Source organism: Rhinoraja longicauda, chromosome 29 (genome assembly GCF_053455715.1).
Source record: "Rhinoraja longicauda isolate Sanriku21f chromosome 29, sRhiLon1.1, whole genome shotgun sequence".
Classification (NCBI taxonomy): domain Eukaryota; kingdom Metazoa; phylum Chordata; class Chondrichthyes; order Rajiformes; family Arhynchobatidae; genus Rhinoraja; species Rhinoraja longicauda.
In genome coordinates, this window is record NC_135981.1 from 20185670 (window position 1) to 20200014 (window position 14345).

At 41.5% G+C, this 14345-nt stretch overlaps 1 protein-coding gene across 2 annotated transcripts in view; it reads right to left on the bottom strand.

The window, feature by feature from the left end:
• The window catches only part of itga3b (integrin, alpha 3b), a 155785-nt gene that overhangs the window by 3884 nt on the left and 137556 nt on the right, over nt 1-14345 (bottom strand). The window contains exons 21-25 of one of the 2 annotated variants that reach the window (XM_078424334.1): nt 13008-13109; nt 11408-11524; nt 8565-8663; nt 5680-5802; nt 1376-1517 (exon numbers count right to left, since the gene is read on the bottom strand). In XM_078424334.1, coding sequence (XP_078280460.1) covers nt 1407-1517; nt 5680-5802; nt 8565-8663; nt 11408-11524; nt 13008-13109 — 552 coding nt within the window. In that variant the 3' untranslated portion in view covers nt 1376-1406. The remainder of the gene's footprint in view (nt 1-1375; nt 1518-5679; nt 5803-8564; nt 8664-11407; nt 11525-13007; nt 13110-14345) is intronic. The other variant, XM_078424333.1, reaches the window with a different exon arrangement.

Genomic DNA, 14345 nt, shown 5'->3' on the forward strand with positions numbered 1-14345 from the left:
GGATCTTAGAATTAGTCTGTTACATGTGAAGGAAGAGCCAAGGAATACAAAAGTTAGACAGAATAAAGTTGTCCTTTCTCCTAAGGTTTTTTTGAGTAGAAAAAAAAGTGAGATTCAGCACAGCATTTTGATAGCTATCAAATTTACTGGGATCGCAAAAAATAATGCAAATATAGTTGAACAATTTAGGGAATTTCTGTTTTAATAGTGAGCATCGCTATCAAAATCCATTTTTCTAAGTCAATTACACAAAATTTTCAAGATCAATAATGACATTTTCTTTCTAAGAAAGTTGATTGGGCATTAAATGGTAAAAAATACCATTGGTAGTTCAAGACGACAATGTTTATTGCCCAATCATTTCTAAACTGAATAATTTCAATCACATTTCAAGAAGGACTCTACAATTGACTTAAGGCACCAACCAGAACTCCCTTGTTCTGTTACTATCTGATGACGATTGAATAGACGTGGAAATGCAAGTTCTGGGCAAGTTCAGGATCAAGCAAAATGATTCCTTACTGTCAAATAGCCCGTTGACATGTGGCATAGATTTTTTCCCCGATATCATCTGTACCTTGTAGGAAAGCAGCGAAAAAAATATGCATTTGGATGGCATTGCCTTTGTGGATGTGTTTGCTTCAGGTTACAAAGCTGTGGGGCAGGGTTGAAGGACTAACTCTTTTTCTTCCCACTAAAGTTTTTGACTCTGACAGCAATAATAAATTATAAGGCATTTATTATTGCAATATGTCCTAAGAATATTTATAGACTATCGAACAAAATTAGATGGCGAGCTACATAAAACTGGGAAATGGGATTCAGTTAAGGTCAGTTTTTGGCAGTTTTGGCCTGGTGAATGAATGGTCTCTTCTGCACCGTAGATTTTGATGATTCCAATAAATTATTTGGATAGATGACCAAAACCATGGCTACTAAGATATGTTTTCAGGTTACCTTAACAGGGGAAAATGAGGCTCAGAGGTTTGGGAAGGAATCTCCAGACTGTGAAGACATTGCCCTTCAAAGGGGAGAAATTTAAACGCAGGAGTGCCATTCGGGAAATCATGCCAGGTCAGTTCCTTCCTCAAAATCACTTGGTTATTCGAGGAGTCTCAGGATGAGGAAAACTATTGGAAAAGTTCTACAGTGATTCATTTTGCAAAATAAAAAATAGCAAAGAAATAATGAATGTCATATCACCTTATTCTGTATGAATTTGAGATCTAGAAAGAAAAGAAAGCAACAACACACTTGGGAGTAAATAAAATCTCCATAAAAGGGTAACAGGCAGTTACCCTATATACAACTACAAAATAATAAATCCCAAACACCTCCCTACCCAACCTTATTCTGTCACTGTACCCTCCATTACCAAAAAGTGCAGGAGGTGAGGTTGACCAGCACTAGTCATTGTCAGTAAGGCGCTTAGTTTCTGAGGGCTGAGTCTTGATTTCAGCCTTTTGCTCTTTGGCTTCGTACATAGCTCTTGTGTTCGCTCTCTTGAAGAAACCACACTATAAAGAAGGAAGTTATTTAATTAAAATAACCAACAAAACAAAAAAAAAATTTACCACAGAAAATAAAATTGCACTTAGTAATATGTCTGTTCTTAAGTTAATTATGAATGAATAAAGTCCATCCAACCACATGATCCTTACATTCTATAACTGCAGAATTCAAATTCTGCCATCATGGAACACAAGCATCTTTTAGCTGGATGTATAAAACATGATTTTTCTTAAATGAGTCCATGGTGATTATTCTTGCAAATTTGCTTGAAGTAACAGACATACTGTAGAAAGCATTTATTGGGATGCGTCATACCATGGTTTGGGAACAGCTCCATCCAAGACTGCAAGAGATTGCAGAGTTGTGGACGTAGCCCAGACCACCAAGCAAACCAACCTTCCTGCCATTGACTCCATCTACGCTTCACACTGCCTCAGCAAGGCCACCAGCATATACAAGGACCAGGTTTACCCCGGTCACTCCCTCTTCTCCCCTCTCCCATCAGGCAAGAGGTACAGAAGTTTGAAAATGCATACCTCCAGATTTAGGGACAGTTTCTGCCCGGCTGTTATCAGGCAACCAAACCGTCATCTCACCAGCTGGAATGCGGTCCTGACCTTCCACCTACCTTATTTGAGACCTATGACCTACCTTTATTTGGATTTTATCTTGCACTAAATATTGTACCCTTTATTTGTACACTTTGGTTGTAATCAAGCACAGTTTTGTTTTTGACAGGACAGCATGCAACAAATGCTTTTCACTGTACATGTGACAATAATAAATTAAACTAAACTAGCTTTTATTAATTCTAGATAAAAATACTTTTCCTTTTTTCCTCTCCAATACTTCTAGCAATGAATTTAAATTGATGCCTTTTGGTTTGTGATCCCTCTGCCAAGGGAAATACTCCATTCAATCCCCTTGTATTTTTATACATCTCATCTCCCATCTGCCTCTTCTGTTCCAAAGTAAAAGCCTCAGCCTATCCAATCTTTCCATATCACTCTGTTTCCATAGCTTGGTACCATCCTTGTAAATCTCTCTTGTACTCTCTCTTGTCAAATCACATCTATCATGGCATGTGGTGACCAGAATTAAACATTGTACTCAACTGCAGGTCTCATAACTTTTTTTATTCTATGCCTTGGCAAATAAAGGAAAGCATCTCAGGTGCCTTTTAATGCACCTTCTGACTTTAGTTTAGAGATACAGCATGGAAACAGGCTCGTTCGGCCCACCGGGTCTGCGCCGACCAGCTATTCCCGCACATTAACATTATCCTATACCACAGAGGGCCAATTTTTACATTTACCAAGCCAATTAACCTACACACTTGTACATCTTTGGAGTGTGGGAGGAAACCGGAGATCTCGGAGAAAACCCACGTGAGTCACGAGGAGAAGGTACAAACTCCGTACAGACAACACCCGTAGTCGGGATCTAACCCGGGTCTCCTGCGCTGCATTCGCTGTAAGGCAGCAACTCTACCGCTGCGCCACCGTGCAGTTCCCTTTAAGGATCTCTGGATCCTTACCATTCCTTTGCCTTCTGTCCTCCTAGTTGTGGATCACGTCACACATCACATGGTTGAATTCCATTGGCATTTTACCACTCAACTGGCCAGACCCACATTTATTTTACAGTAACCTGTAGCTTTTCTCTTCACTGAAAACCACACACTCAATTTGTTAACAATAATTATTTGGCCAGCTCATGCAAATCAATATTGCCTTATTAATTATGTACTGGAAAATCTGGATGCCCAGTCTTCAAAACTTGTCCCTATTAGTTTACCCTTTGTTATCCTTTTGTGAACTGATGCTTTAATAACTCCCTTAAGTGCAAACTTGATTAAAAATCAAATCCCTCCCCATGTACTCTAAGGCAGTTAATGAAATAGTTATGACTATTCAAATAGAGGCAAATATATTGTCGTGCAACAGATTTCCATTTCCTTACATAATGTCAAATAATTCAAAACATCACTTTGCATGTTCACTTTATGGGTTTAAACCAGCAAAACATATTGGCAGAAACGACATTAGACTCTGCAACCAGAAACTGTTAGAAGATAAAACAGGCAATATCGCAACATTTCAAAACCAGCTGAAACAGATAGAGGAACACATATATTCAGATTGTTGCTTATGCAAACGATTATTCCATTGTGTCAGTAAAATCTTTCTTGTGATTGTAAATTACTACATAAACAGCAACGGCAATAGCAAAGAGAACTTATAGAGTATTGTAGGGAGCGGCATAAAAGAAAATCCCTGAAATAAAAGACACAAAGTGCTGGAGTAACCCACCGGTCAGGCAGCATCTCAGGAGAACAAGGATAGGTGACAGGTCAGGACCTTTTTTCAGACTCACTTTCTTCAGTCGGAAGATGTCCTGACCCAAAACGTCACCTCCCCAGAGATGCTGCCTGACCAGTTGAGTTACTCCAGCACACTGAGTCTTTTTTGTAAACCAGCGTCTCCAGTTCCTCGTGTCTGCAAAGAAAATCGCCATCTGTGCAAACTTGGCTATCATTTCCACACGATGAAATTTAGACACAATTCTGCTCATAGCAATCGCAACAAACATGTAGCATTCAAATTTGATCACTAATTATTTCCACATAATTTCATTAAGAATCGAAGTGGCTTTACAACCGCTTGATACTTTGCAGTTCAGAGTACACATGTCCTGATCGAGCAGTTGATTAACAGCAGGACCAGATGCTTTGCATGTAAGCACTGCATTTGAAAGGTAACATTCTATTGTTAATGTATGGATGATCAAGTGTCAAGTTTGTAAAGTTTCTCAATATGTCATGGGATGATCACTTTTTCAAACAATATATCTATTGGTTTGAATATGACACCATCATCTAAAAACTCTCACCTGATTTTTTCACATATTACTGTTTCGGGATCATTTTTCAGTGGACAATTAAAGAACTTGCCAATGCCGCCGAATGGAGCAGTCACTGGCTGTGGCTGAAAAGAAGAGGTGCTGTCTGGGCTGCCACTTGACGATCTAGAGGCTAACCATAAGACAAACACCCAGGTCTGATCACCTTGCGGTGGGCCAGCCTCGACTGAGGGTGTCTTGTGATAAAAGGCCGAAACACCCAGTGACGTTGAGGTACACAACTGAAGATGTGTCTGAATGGTAGCAACATCACCTAGTGGTCATCCCCACGAACAACACCATGCAAGTCAATTGTAGTGCAAAACTTCAGGGATTGTAACAGCCAGTCCTACTAATCAATCCAATGCATCGTCAACACCATTATGCTTGTGTTAGCAGATTAAATTGATTGGTTTGATTATATACGTAGCACAACATCGCAAAGTTAGGATAATGAATCATTTAACAATCAGAAAATTAATGTAACTTTTCACACACAAGCTTATTTTCCTTTTTCAAAATAAGGTAAGAAGAACAAGAATCGTTTTGAGTACAAGACATCCATAACATTATTGTAACTTGTTCACCTCAGTCTAATGCAAAATAGATTTGGGAATATTACCAGAGACTAATACTGACACTGACCACATCCATAAGAGGTATGTAGGTTAATTGGCTGGGTAAATGTAAAAATTGGCCCTAGTGGGTGTAGGATAGTGTTAATGTATGGGGATCGCTGGGCGGCACGGACTTGGTGGGCCGAAAAGGCCTGTTTCCGGCTGTATATATATGATATGATATGATATGATAATTGACAAGACAAACCCATTTTGTTTTCTTTTCAATTTTTGTCAATAGTGCAAACAAGGGTATATTTCACAGCCTCACATTTTATAAACTTTCCTTGATATATCTTCCATCTTTCCATTTCTTTGTTCATTTTATACAATAAAAAGGATCAATATTTTCACTATTTTCCTACACAATATTTTTACAGTGTTTAACGATGCAACGCAGATAATCTGTGGCAACGAGGGAGTAATTACATATTAATAAAGATGTACCACAGAAATTATTCACTGGGTTGATATTGTGTCTCAAAGAATTATCCGTGTAAGAGGAAGCAGATAAATTTCGAGATTGTGGCAATGTCAGTTATCTTCCCATTGTGCGGTCAGTTTTTTTCAGCTCATGGCCGCTGTAGCTAATTTTAGCCTCAAAGTTACAGAATGCTTACGGGCATAATGAAAATAAAGTATGGCATACCTTCCATAGTAGTAGTATTATTAAACTTAACAGTAGAGTTCCTGCCAGCACAGCCGCCACGATGAACCATTTCATATTAGAAGATTGTTTTTCATCAGGTTCGGGTTGAATATTGAGGATTACCTGGATTAAACAAAACACCAATCAAAAATAATTAATGACAATATTTTAGTCAAGAAGTGATAGCCATCCTTCCAGTTTTGTATGGTGAATGGTGAAAAAGATACCAGTTTTCTATACTTTGTTACAATTTTCTATCTTCTACTTTTAAATTTTGTGGTGCAACAAATCATATTTTTGCAACATTTATGAAAGATCATATTATGGAACACAAACTCTGCACCATTCAATAGAAATAGAAATAGGTGGTGCAGCGGTAGAGTTGCTGCCTTGCAGCGCCAGAGACCCGAGTTTGTTCCTGACTACGGATGGTGTCAGTAGGGAGTTTGTTTGTACGTTCTCCCCATGGCTGCGTGGGTTTTCCCCAAGTGCTCCGGTTTCCTCCCACACTGCAAAGACGTACAGCTTTGTAGGTTAATTAGCTTTGGTGAAAATTGTAAATTGTCCCTAGTGTGTAGGATGGACCTAGTGTATGGGGATCGCAGGTCAGTGCTGACTCGGTGGGTGGAAGGGCCTGTTTCTGCACTGTATCTCCAAACTAAACTAAATGGGATGTTTAGTTACGCCTGCCTCTTTGTCGGGTACGTCGAACAATCCCTGTTCCAGACATACACTGGCCCCATCCCCGAACTCTACCTCCGCTACATTGACGACTGCATTGGTGCTACCTCTTGCACCCATGCAGAACTCACTGACTTCATACACTTCACCTCCAATTTCCATCCTGCCCTTAAATATACCTGGACTATCTCTGACATCTCCCTCCCGTTTCTGGACCTCACCATCTCCATCACAGGAGAAAAACTAGTGACGGACATTTACTACAAGCCCACCGACTCGCACAGTTATCTGGACTACACTTCTTCCCACCCGGTCCCCTGCAAAAAGTCTATCCCCTACTCCCAATTCCTCCGTCTACGCCGCATCTGCGCCCGGGATGAGGTGTTTCAGACTAGGGCTTCCGAGATGTCCTCGTTTTTCAGAAAACGGGGCTTCCCCTCCTCCATTATAGATGAGGCTCTCACTAGGGTCTCTTCTACAGCCCGCAGCTCCGCTCCTGCTCCCCCTCCCCCACTCGCAACAAGGACAGGATCCCCCTCGTTCTCACCTTCCACCCCACCAGCCAGCGGATCCAACATATCATCCACCAACATTTCCGTCACCTACAACAGGACCCCACCACTGGCCATATCTTCCCATCCCCTCCCCTCTCTGCGTTCCGCAGAGACCGTTCCCTCCGCAACTCCCTGGTCCACTCGTCCCTTCCTACCCAAACCACCCTAACCCCGGGCACTTTCCCTTGCAACCGCACGAGATGCAACACCTGTCCCTTTACCTCCCCCCTCAACTCCATCAAAGGACCCAAACAGTCTTTCCAGGTGAGACAGAGGTTCACCTGCACCTCCTCCAACCTCATCTATTGCATCCGCTGCTCTAGATGTCAACTTATTTATATCGGCGAAACCAAGCGCAGGCTCGGCGATCGCTTCGCTGAACACCTGCGCTCGGTCCGCATTAACGCAACTGATCTCCCGGTGGCCCAGCACTCCCATTCCCAGTCTGACCTCTCTGTCATGGGCCTCCTCCAGTGCCATAGTGAGGCCCGCCGGAAATTGGAGGAGCAGCACCTCATATTTCGCCTGGGCAGTTTGCGGCCCGGTGGTATGAACGTCGACTTCTCCAACTTCAGATAGCTCCTCTGTCCCTCCCTTCCCCTCCTCCTTCCCAGATCTCCCTCTGTCTTCCTGTCTCCACCTATGTCCTTCCTTTGTCCCACCCCCGACATCAGTCTGAAGAAGGGTCTCGACCCGAAACGTCACCCATTCCTTCTCTCCCGAGATGCTGCCTGACCTGCTGAGTTACTCCAGCATTTTGTGAATAAATGGGATGTCGAAGGTGATCTGCTTTTTTATTGATTCGTGATTGTGCATTCAAAAATGTTTTGTCGACTGCTTCATGCTAATGGATGGATTAGCTGAGAATTGTACATATTTTTGTAACTAAGCATTCACCATTTTGATATGCTTCTGGATAACCATTCGTCCTTGGATATTTTACAATCCAAACAATATGAGATGGCTTAAAGTATCACCCTCTATAAACTTGAAATTCAGAAGTCTCTTTTATCCAATAATCATGTGGATTCGAAAGTTCGTCCGTGGCAATTTGTTCTGAACTCACACAGTGGTAGCATCTTCAGCTTTCACTCCCCTTCCCAAAATGCATTCCACTTGAGCAAATCTCAAAGTGGAGTCGAACTCAATGAAAAGCTCAATCCTATGACTTTTATGTAAAAAACAGGGATACATTTTCTATCTTATTGTGATTAAAAATTTTGGATTTGTTTAGTAAACCCTCCATTACCTGTATCTCTCCAATTATAATTTTCTCGAGCAAACATCCTTCCAAATTCCTAACACTTTTCACGTTCTGGCCTCTTGCAAAGCCCTGATTTTCACCAATGACTTCATGGGCTGACAGTTCAAATTCTGCAATTATGATTCCCGATTGACTCTTTGAAGCCTTTAAACTATTCGTCTAAAATCTGGCCCTATGACCAAACCCCTGATTCTTGTCCACATAGCTCTTTACATGATTAATTTAAAATTTCAATTGATGCTAATATCTGTCAAGTACCATAGGAAATTGTATTCCATTAAATGTGTTATATAAATGTAAGTTATACTTGATTACTCAGTAAAAAATGGCAGTGACCACAGCCATTTTAAATTTTGTTGATAAGGGAAAGATCTAAAAGGACTCACATTCACATTTGATTGAATCATTTTGATTGTGGAAATATTTGTCAATAGGTGCAGGGAAGCCTCCAGGTGCACATAAATCCGGCTGTAGTCTCGGAATTCCTAGAATTAAAAAAAACAAATGAAGAGCTTTTAAATGATTACGGTCTAGAATTTTGTTAGCGACTGCCCCACAAATGTTTTGTTCAGGTGACCAATATTAAGAAATGTATTAATACATAGAACTAATGCCTCATACATCACTTGGTAAGCCTTAATATAACAAAGGCACAAGATGGTATTGGTGTTGGTTGTATTTTCACATGTGTCAAGGTACGGTGAAAAGCTTCGGTTTGCGCGCTATCCAATTAAATCAGATCATACTTTAAATGAGCACAATCAAACCGTACACAAGTACAACAGTTAGTGCAAAGACTAAAATACCAGAGTGCAGAATATAGTTTTGCAGCATTGTAGCGTAACTGTTTCAGAGAAAATGTTAAATGTCCCCAGTGAGGGAGGTTGAAAGATTGGTGCTACAGCCTCGTTTATGGGATGATTGTTCAGAAGTCTGACAACAGAGGGAAATAAACAGTTTCCCAGTCCGGTGGTGCATGCTTCCAGTTTTTGCATTCTCTGCCAGACAGGAGAGGGGAGAACGTACAGCGTGAAAAATGCAGGTGTGAACTGTATTTATAAGTTCAGATACGTTTGTGGCCATAGCAGAGTTGTGAGTGAGCTTGTGCAGAATATGTGTCATATGTGGCTTGGTGGGGATTTGTGTAGAAGATTAGAAGAGTATGATTAGTAGTAAAGATTGTGATATATTAGATCAGTTTTTATTCGGGTCCTGTTCTGGAAGGTCACCTTTAAATCAAGCAGAAATGAAAAATTCTGGGAGTTTCCTTCAGCCTTTAGACACCCATGTATAGGTTTGGAGTAGTCTGTACATCAGATGTCAAATTACAGAAAATAGTGGAACAAAAATAGTCGACTTTGCAATCTACACGGCAAGTTTTGATCATTTTATTTTTCACAAATATTGAATTGTTAAAACCATAATTCATAAGCAAAATTATCGACAGAACCCATTGCAGCTGAAACTGCTTTTATTAATCAATTAAACTCATTCTTATTCTTAATAGTCAACTGCGTTCTATCGGTTTGAATTATTGCATTACCTTTTATCATTTGGTTCCAATACCTGTTATTTGCAGAATAGATAACAAATAGATAACGGCGTACTGATTGTGGACAATCAGCCATGATCACGGTGAAAGGCAGTGCTGGCTCAAAGGGCCGAATGGCCTACTCCTGCATCTATTGTCTATTGTTTCATGTACTGGGAAATAAGGATACATGTTCAACGAGTAGGTAGAAATGGGTCTCTTTCAGAATGTCAGGCAGTGACTAGAGGGGTGCCGCAAGGCTCGGTGCTGGGACCGCAGCTATCTGCAATATACATTAATGATTTAGATGAAGGAATTAAAAGCACCATTAGCAAATTTGCAGATGACACAAAGTTGGGTGGCAGTGTGAAGAGGTGCTATGAGGATGCAGAGTGACTTGGACAGGTTGGGTGAGTGGGCAGATGCATGGCAGATGCAGTATAATGTGGATAAATGTGAGGTTATCCACTTTGGAGGCAAGAATGGAAAGGCAGATTATTATCTGAAAGGTATCAGGTTGGGAAAAGGGGAAATACAACGAGACCTGGGAGTCCTAGTTCATCAGTCACTGAAAGTGAGCATACAGGTACAATACACATTGAAGAAAGCTAATGGCATGTTGGCCTTCATAAAGAGAGGGGCTGAGTATCGGACCAAAGAAGTCCTTCTGCAGTTCTACAGGGCCCTGGTGAGACCACACCTGGAGTATTGTGTGCAGTTTTGGTCTTCTAATTTGAGGAAGGACATTCTTGCTATTGAAGGAGTGCAGCGTAGGTTCACAAGGTTAATTCCCAGGATGGCGGGACTGTCATATGATAAAAGACTGGAGTGACTGGGTTTGTATTCACTGGAATTTAGAAGGATGAGAGGGGATCTTATAGAAACATATAAAATTATTAAGGGATTGGACACGCTTGATGCAGGAAACATGTTCCCAATGTTGGGGGAGTATAGAACCAGGGGCCATAGTTTAAGAATAAGGGGTAGGCCATTTAGAACTGAGATGAGGAAAAACCTTTTCACACAGAGAGTTGTGAATTTGTGGAATTCTCTGCCTCAGAAGGCAGTGGAGGCCGATTCACTGGATGCATTCAAAAGATAGTTAGATAGAGCTCTTAGGGCTGGCAGAATCAAGGGGTATGGGGAGAAGGCAGGAACGGGGTACTGATTGTGGATGATCAGCCATGATCACATTGAATGGCAGTGCTGGCTCGAAGGCCAAATGGCCTACTCCTGCACCTATTGTCTATGTATCTGTGTATGTATCTATGTATCTTGATTTGGCTTATTCAAGTAAAGCACCCTTACTAGCTTGGCCGCTGAGTATAGCAGATACAAAGCAAATACGTGGGAGGATGTCTGAATAAAAGGTAGGAATTGTTGAAATATTCAGTCAGTTTGTACGTTGTAAGGCACCAGATCAACATTGGAAGAGCCTCTCAAGTGGATATAATCAACCTGGAAAGTGAAGACATGAAAAATTCACAAAGTAATCCTTATCATTTTTGTAGGATTCAATCTGTACCTCGGGGTCAAGGAAAGAGCGTTCACGTCGCGGCCCTGTTTCCACCAATCTTTCCACCGCCACGCACAAGAAGAGCAAGATGCAACTGTACGCAGATGCCAAGAAGTGTGATCAGCTCTGGCTGAACTATTTCTAATCTTGTGATGTGGACTCGATAAGAAGAAAATCTGTACCTCGAGAAAGGTGCTGTTCCACAGTCGTGCTCGGAGCGTTATTTTGGCCTCTTTCGTCATATTGCGCAGCAGACAATTGAATCGCTTGCACCGGGCTGTGCGTGTATTTCCACATTTCTGTTAAAATAAAACGTGAAAGAGTATAGATACTGTGCTTGAAAGTTAAGCTATACCAGAGATGAAACCATAAAATTGCAACCAATTACCAAACATTAGTATCATATCATCATATCATATCATATATATACAGCCGGAAACAGGCCTTTTCGGCCCACCAAGTCCGTGCCGCCCAGCGATCCCCGCACATTAACACTATCCTACACCCACTAGGGACAATTTTTACATTTTACCCAGCCAATTAACCTACATACCTGTACGTCTTTGGAGTGTGGGAGGAAACCGAAGATCTCGGAGAAAACCCACGCAGGTCACGGGGAGAACGTACAAACTCCTTACAGTGCAGCACCCGTAGTCAGGATCGAACCTGAGTCTCCGGCGCTGCATTCGCTGTAAAGCAGCAACTCTACCGCTGCGCTACCGTTGGAGGTGCACATGGACGAGAAACACATCGAATTCCACTTGGGTAGTTTACAACCCAATTGCAGTACAACATTGAATTCTCCAATTTTAGGTAACAATCCCTCATCTACCCCCTTTCGCCAGTACCGCCACCCCCCCAAGAGCACACCGAGTTGTCCCACTCCCCCTCACTCACGTCCACTTGCATCTACATCCCAACAATTGGCTTTATATTTAATTATTCTTCTCTGCTTATCTGACCTTTTAATCTACATAAAATGCTGGAGTAACTCAGCAGGTCAGGCAGCATCTCAGGAGAGAAGGAATGGGTGACGTTTCGGGTCGAGACCCTTGTCTCGACCCGAAACGTCACCCATTCCTTCTCTCCTGAGATGCTGCCTGACCTGCTGAGTTACTCCAGCATTTTGTGAATAAATACCTTCGATTTGTACCAGCATCTGCAGTTATTTTCTTATATTTTAATCTACATATTTCATTTTTGCCCCCATTCAATACCCGAATATCCATTCCGATATGCATCCAATGAATACATTAAAAAGGCATTCGATTTCCAATTATCACTGCAAAATATTGCTTTTACCAATAACTCACATATAGATCTTTTGCTTTATCTACCATAATTAAACCTGTATTCTCTTCTGACATGTTGACTTATTTTGCATTGGTCATGCATTGCAAAGAACTGGGGTTAAGAGTGGTATCCTGGACTATTTTTGAGACTGAGAGAAATTTCCATGTTCTTTTGGGCAAATTATTCAGGTTATTCAGTCTGGCTCAGATGAGTATGTTGTTTTTTTTAGTGGGGTGGAGAGCATATTCATCACAATGGGCTGGGTGGACTGTTGGATCTTTCCTGTCATTCATTATTAATATTTTATGAGTATTTTAAGCGAATGCCCAGATTTCAATTGTCAGAAACTATGTTACAATTATATGACATTTGATACTTGAAGTGGGGGTAACAATTTTTTTTTCTTCTAGAAAATCAGAAGAAATGCAAATCCTCTGCTTTTGCATTCACGGTCTGGTTGATTCCTTCGGTTTCCTACGATGTACTTACTAACTGAAGATCGCCTCCTCCACTTTTCTCATTGGTCAACTTTCCAAAATCTTTAACAGCTGCCGGTTTCGTTCTTTCTGGCCGACTTGTTTCATTATCCATCTGAAGAATAAATTTCAGAGTTATTTCTAATCTAACAGCATCAAAGTCATTTTTGTGGATGCACAACTTGCTTTCCAGCTTCTGATAACCTGTCTGAGTATGGATAACAATTGATTGTCGATCGCCCAGTCTCAACTCCCAACTGCTCGCTTATCTCTCTTGTAACTAGCCTCACACCGGCTCAAACAGCTCCAAAGGAGGGTCCTGACCTGAAACGTCCATTTCCCTGCACAGATACTGACTGGACCTCAGCACTTTGATTTTTCTTCAAACAGCTTGCCATTGTCTGCACACAATGTTCATGGCACATTTGAGTGAAGACATTGGCAAGTTGCTCACAAGCTCATTAACTCCAGGTGGAGTTGTGACCACGTGCGTGCTCTAGTATTCCACCACATTTCAAAGGCATGCAGGTTTGCAGGTGAATTGGGTTCTGTAAATTGTCCCCTAGTGTGTAGGGTGCAAAACTAGGATAACGTAAAACTAGTGCATGGGTGACCTGTGTTATGAGAAATCCTCCTTTCGAGAAAGGTAGCTGGCCACATATTATATTCTGGAGCTATACGGAAGGGCAGATTTGCTGATATTTTTCTTGATTATCTTCCAGTGGACACAAGAACATTATACAGAGCTTTCCCACATGGGATTTATTCAGTGGGGTGGGGCTCACTGCTTATCCTGTGGAAGGCAGTCTTCAGTGGTGGATGTCAACTCATTAATGCTTTCTCTGATCGATTCTACCTTGTCACAAGTGGAAACTTGCGTCTAGATCATTATATCCTTACCACACATCCTAAATTCCAGGAATGTTCAACCAGAATCCCTTGCAGTATTCATATTTAGACTGTGGTAGATACTTCTTATTAAGAGTCTGAAGCTTGGTTTAAATAAAGAGGTCCTGACTTGTAAGAGGATGCAAAGCTAGTAAATTCATGGCCTCGCTGCACCAGAGACCCAGGTCTGACCCTGACCTTGGGTGCTGTCTAGATGGAGTTTGCACATCCTCATTGTCACAACATGGATGTCCCAGGTGCTCTGGTTTCCTCTCACATTCCAAAGATATCTGAATTGGTAGGTTAGTTGGCCATTGTAAATTGCTCCAGTATGGATGAGTGGTAGAGTCAAGGGGTAGCTGATGACAATATGCTGAGAATAAAAACAAGTAATCAATGTAGGATTAGTGCAAATGGGGGGTTGATGGAGAATGTGGACGAGGTGTTTCTGTGCTGTACCTCT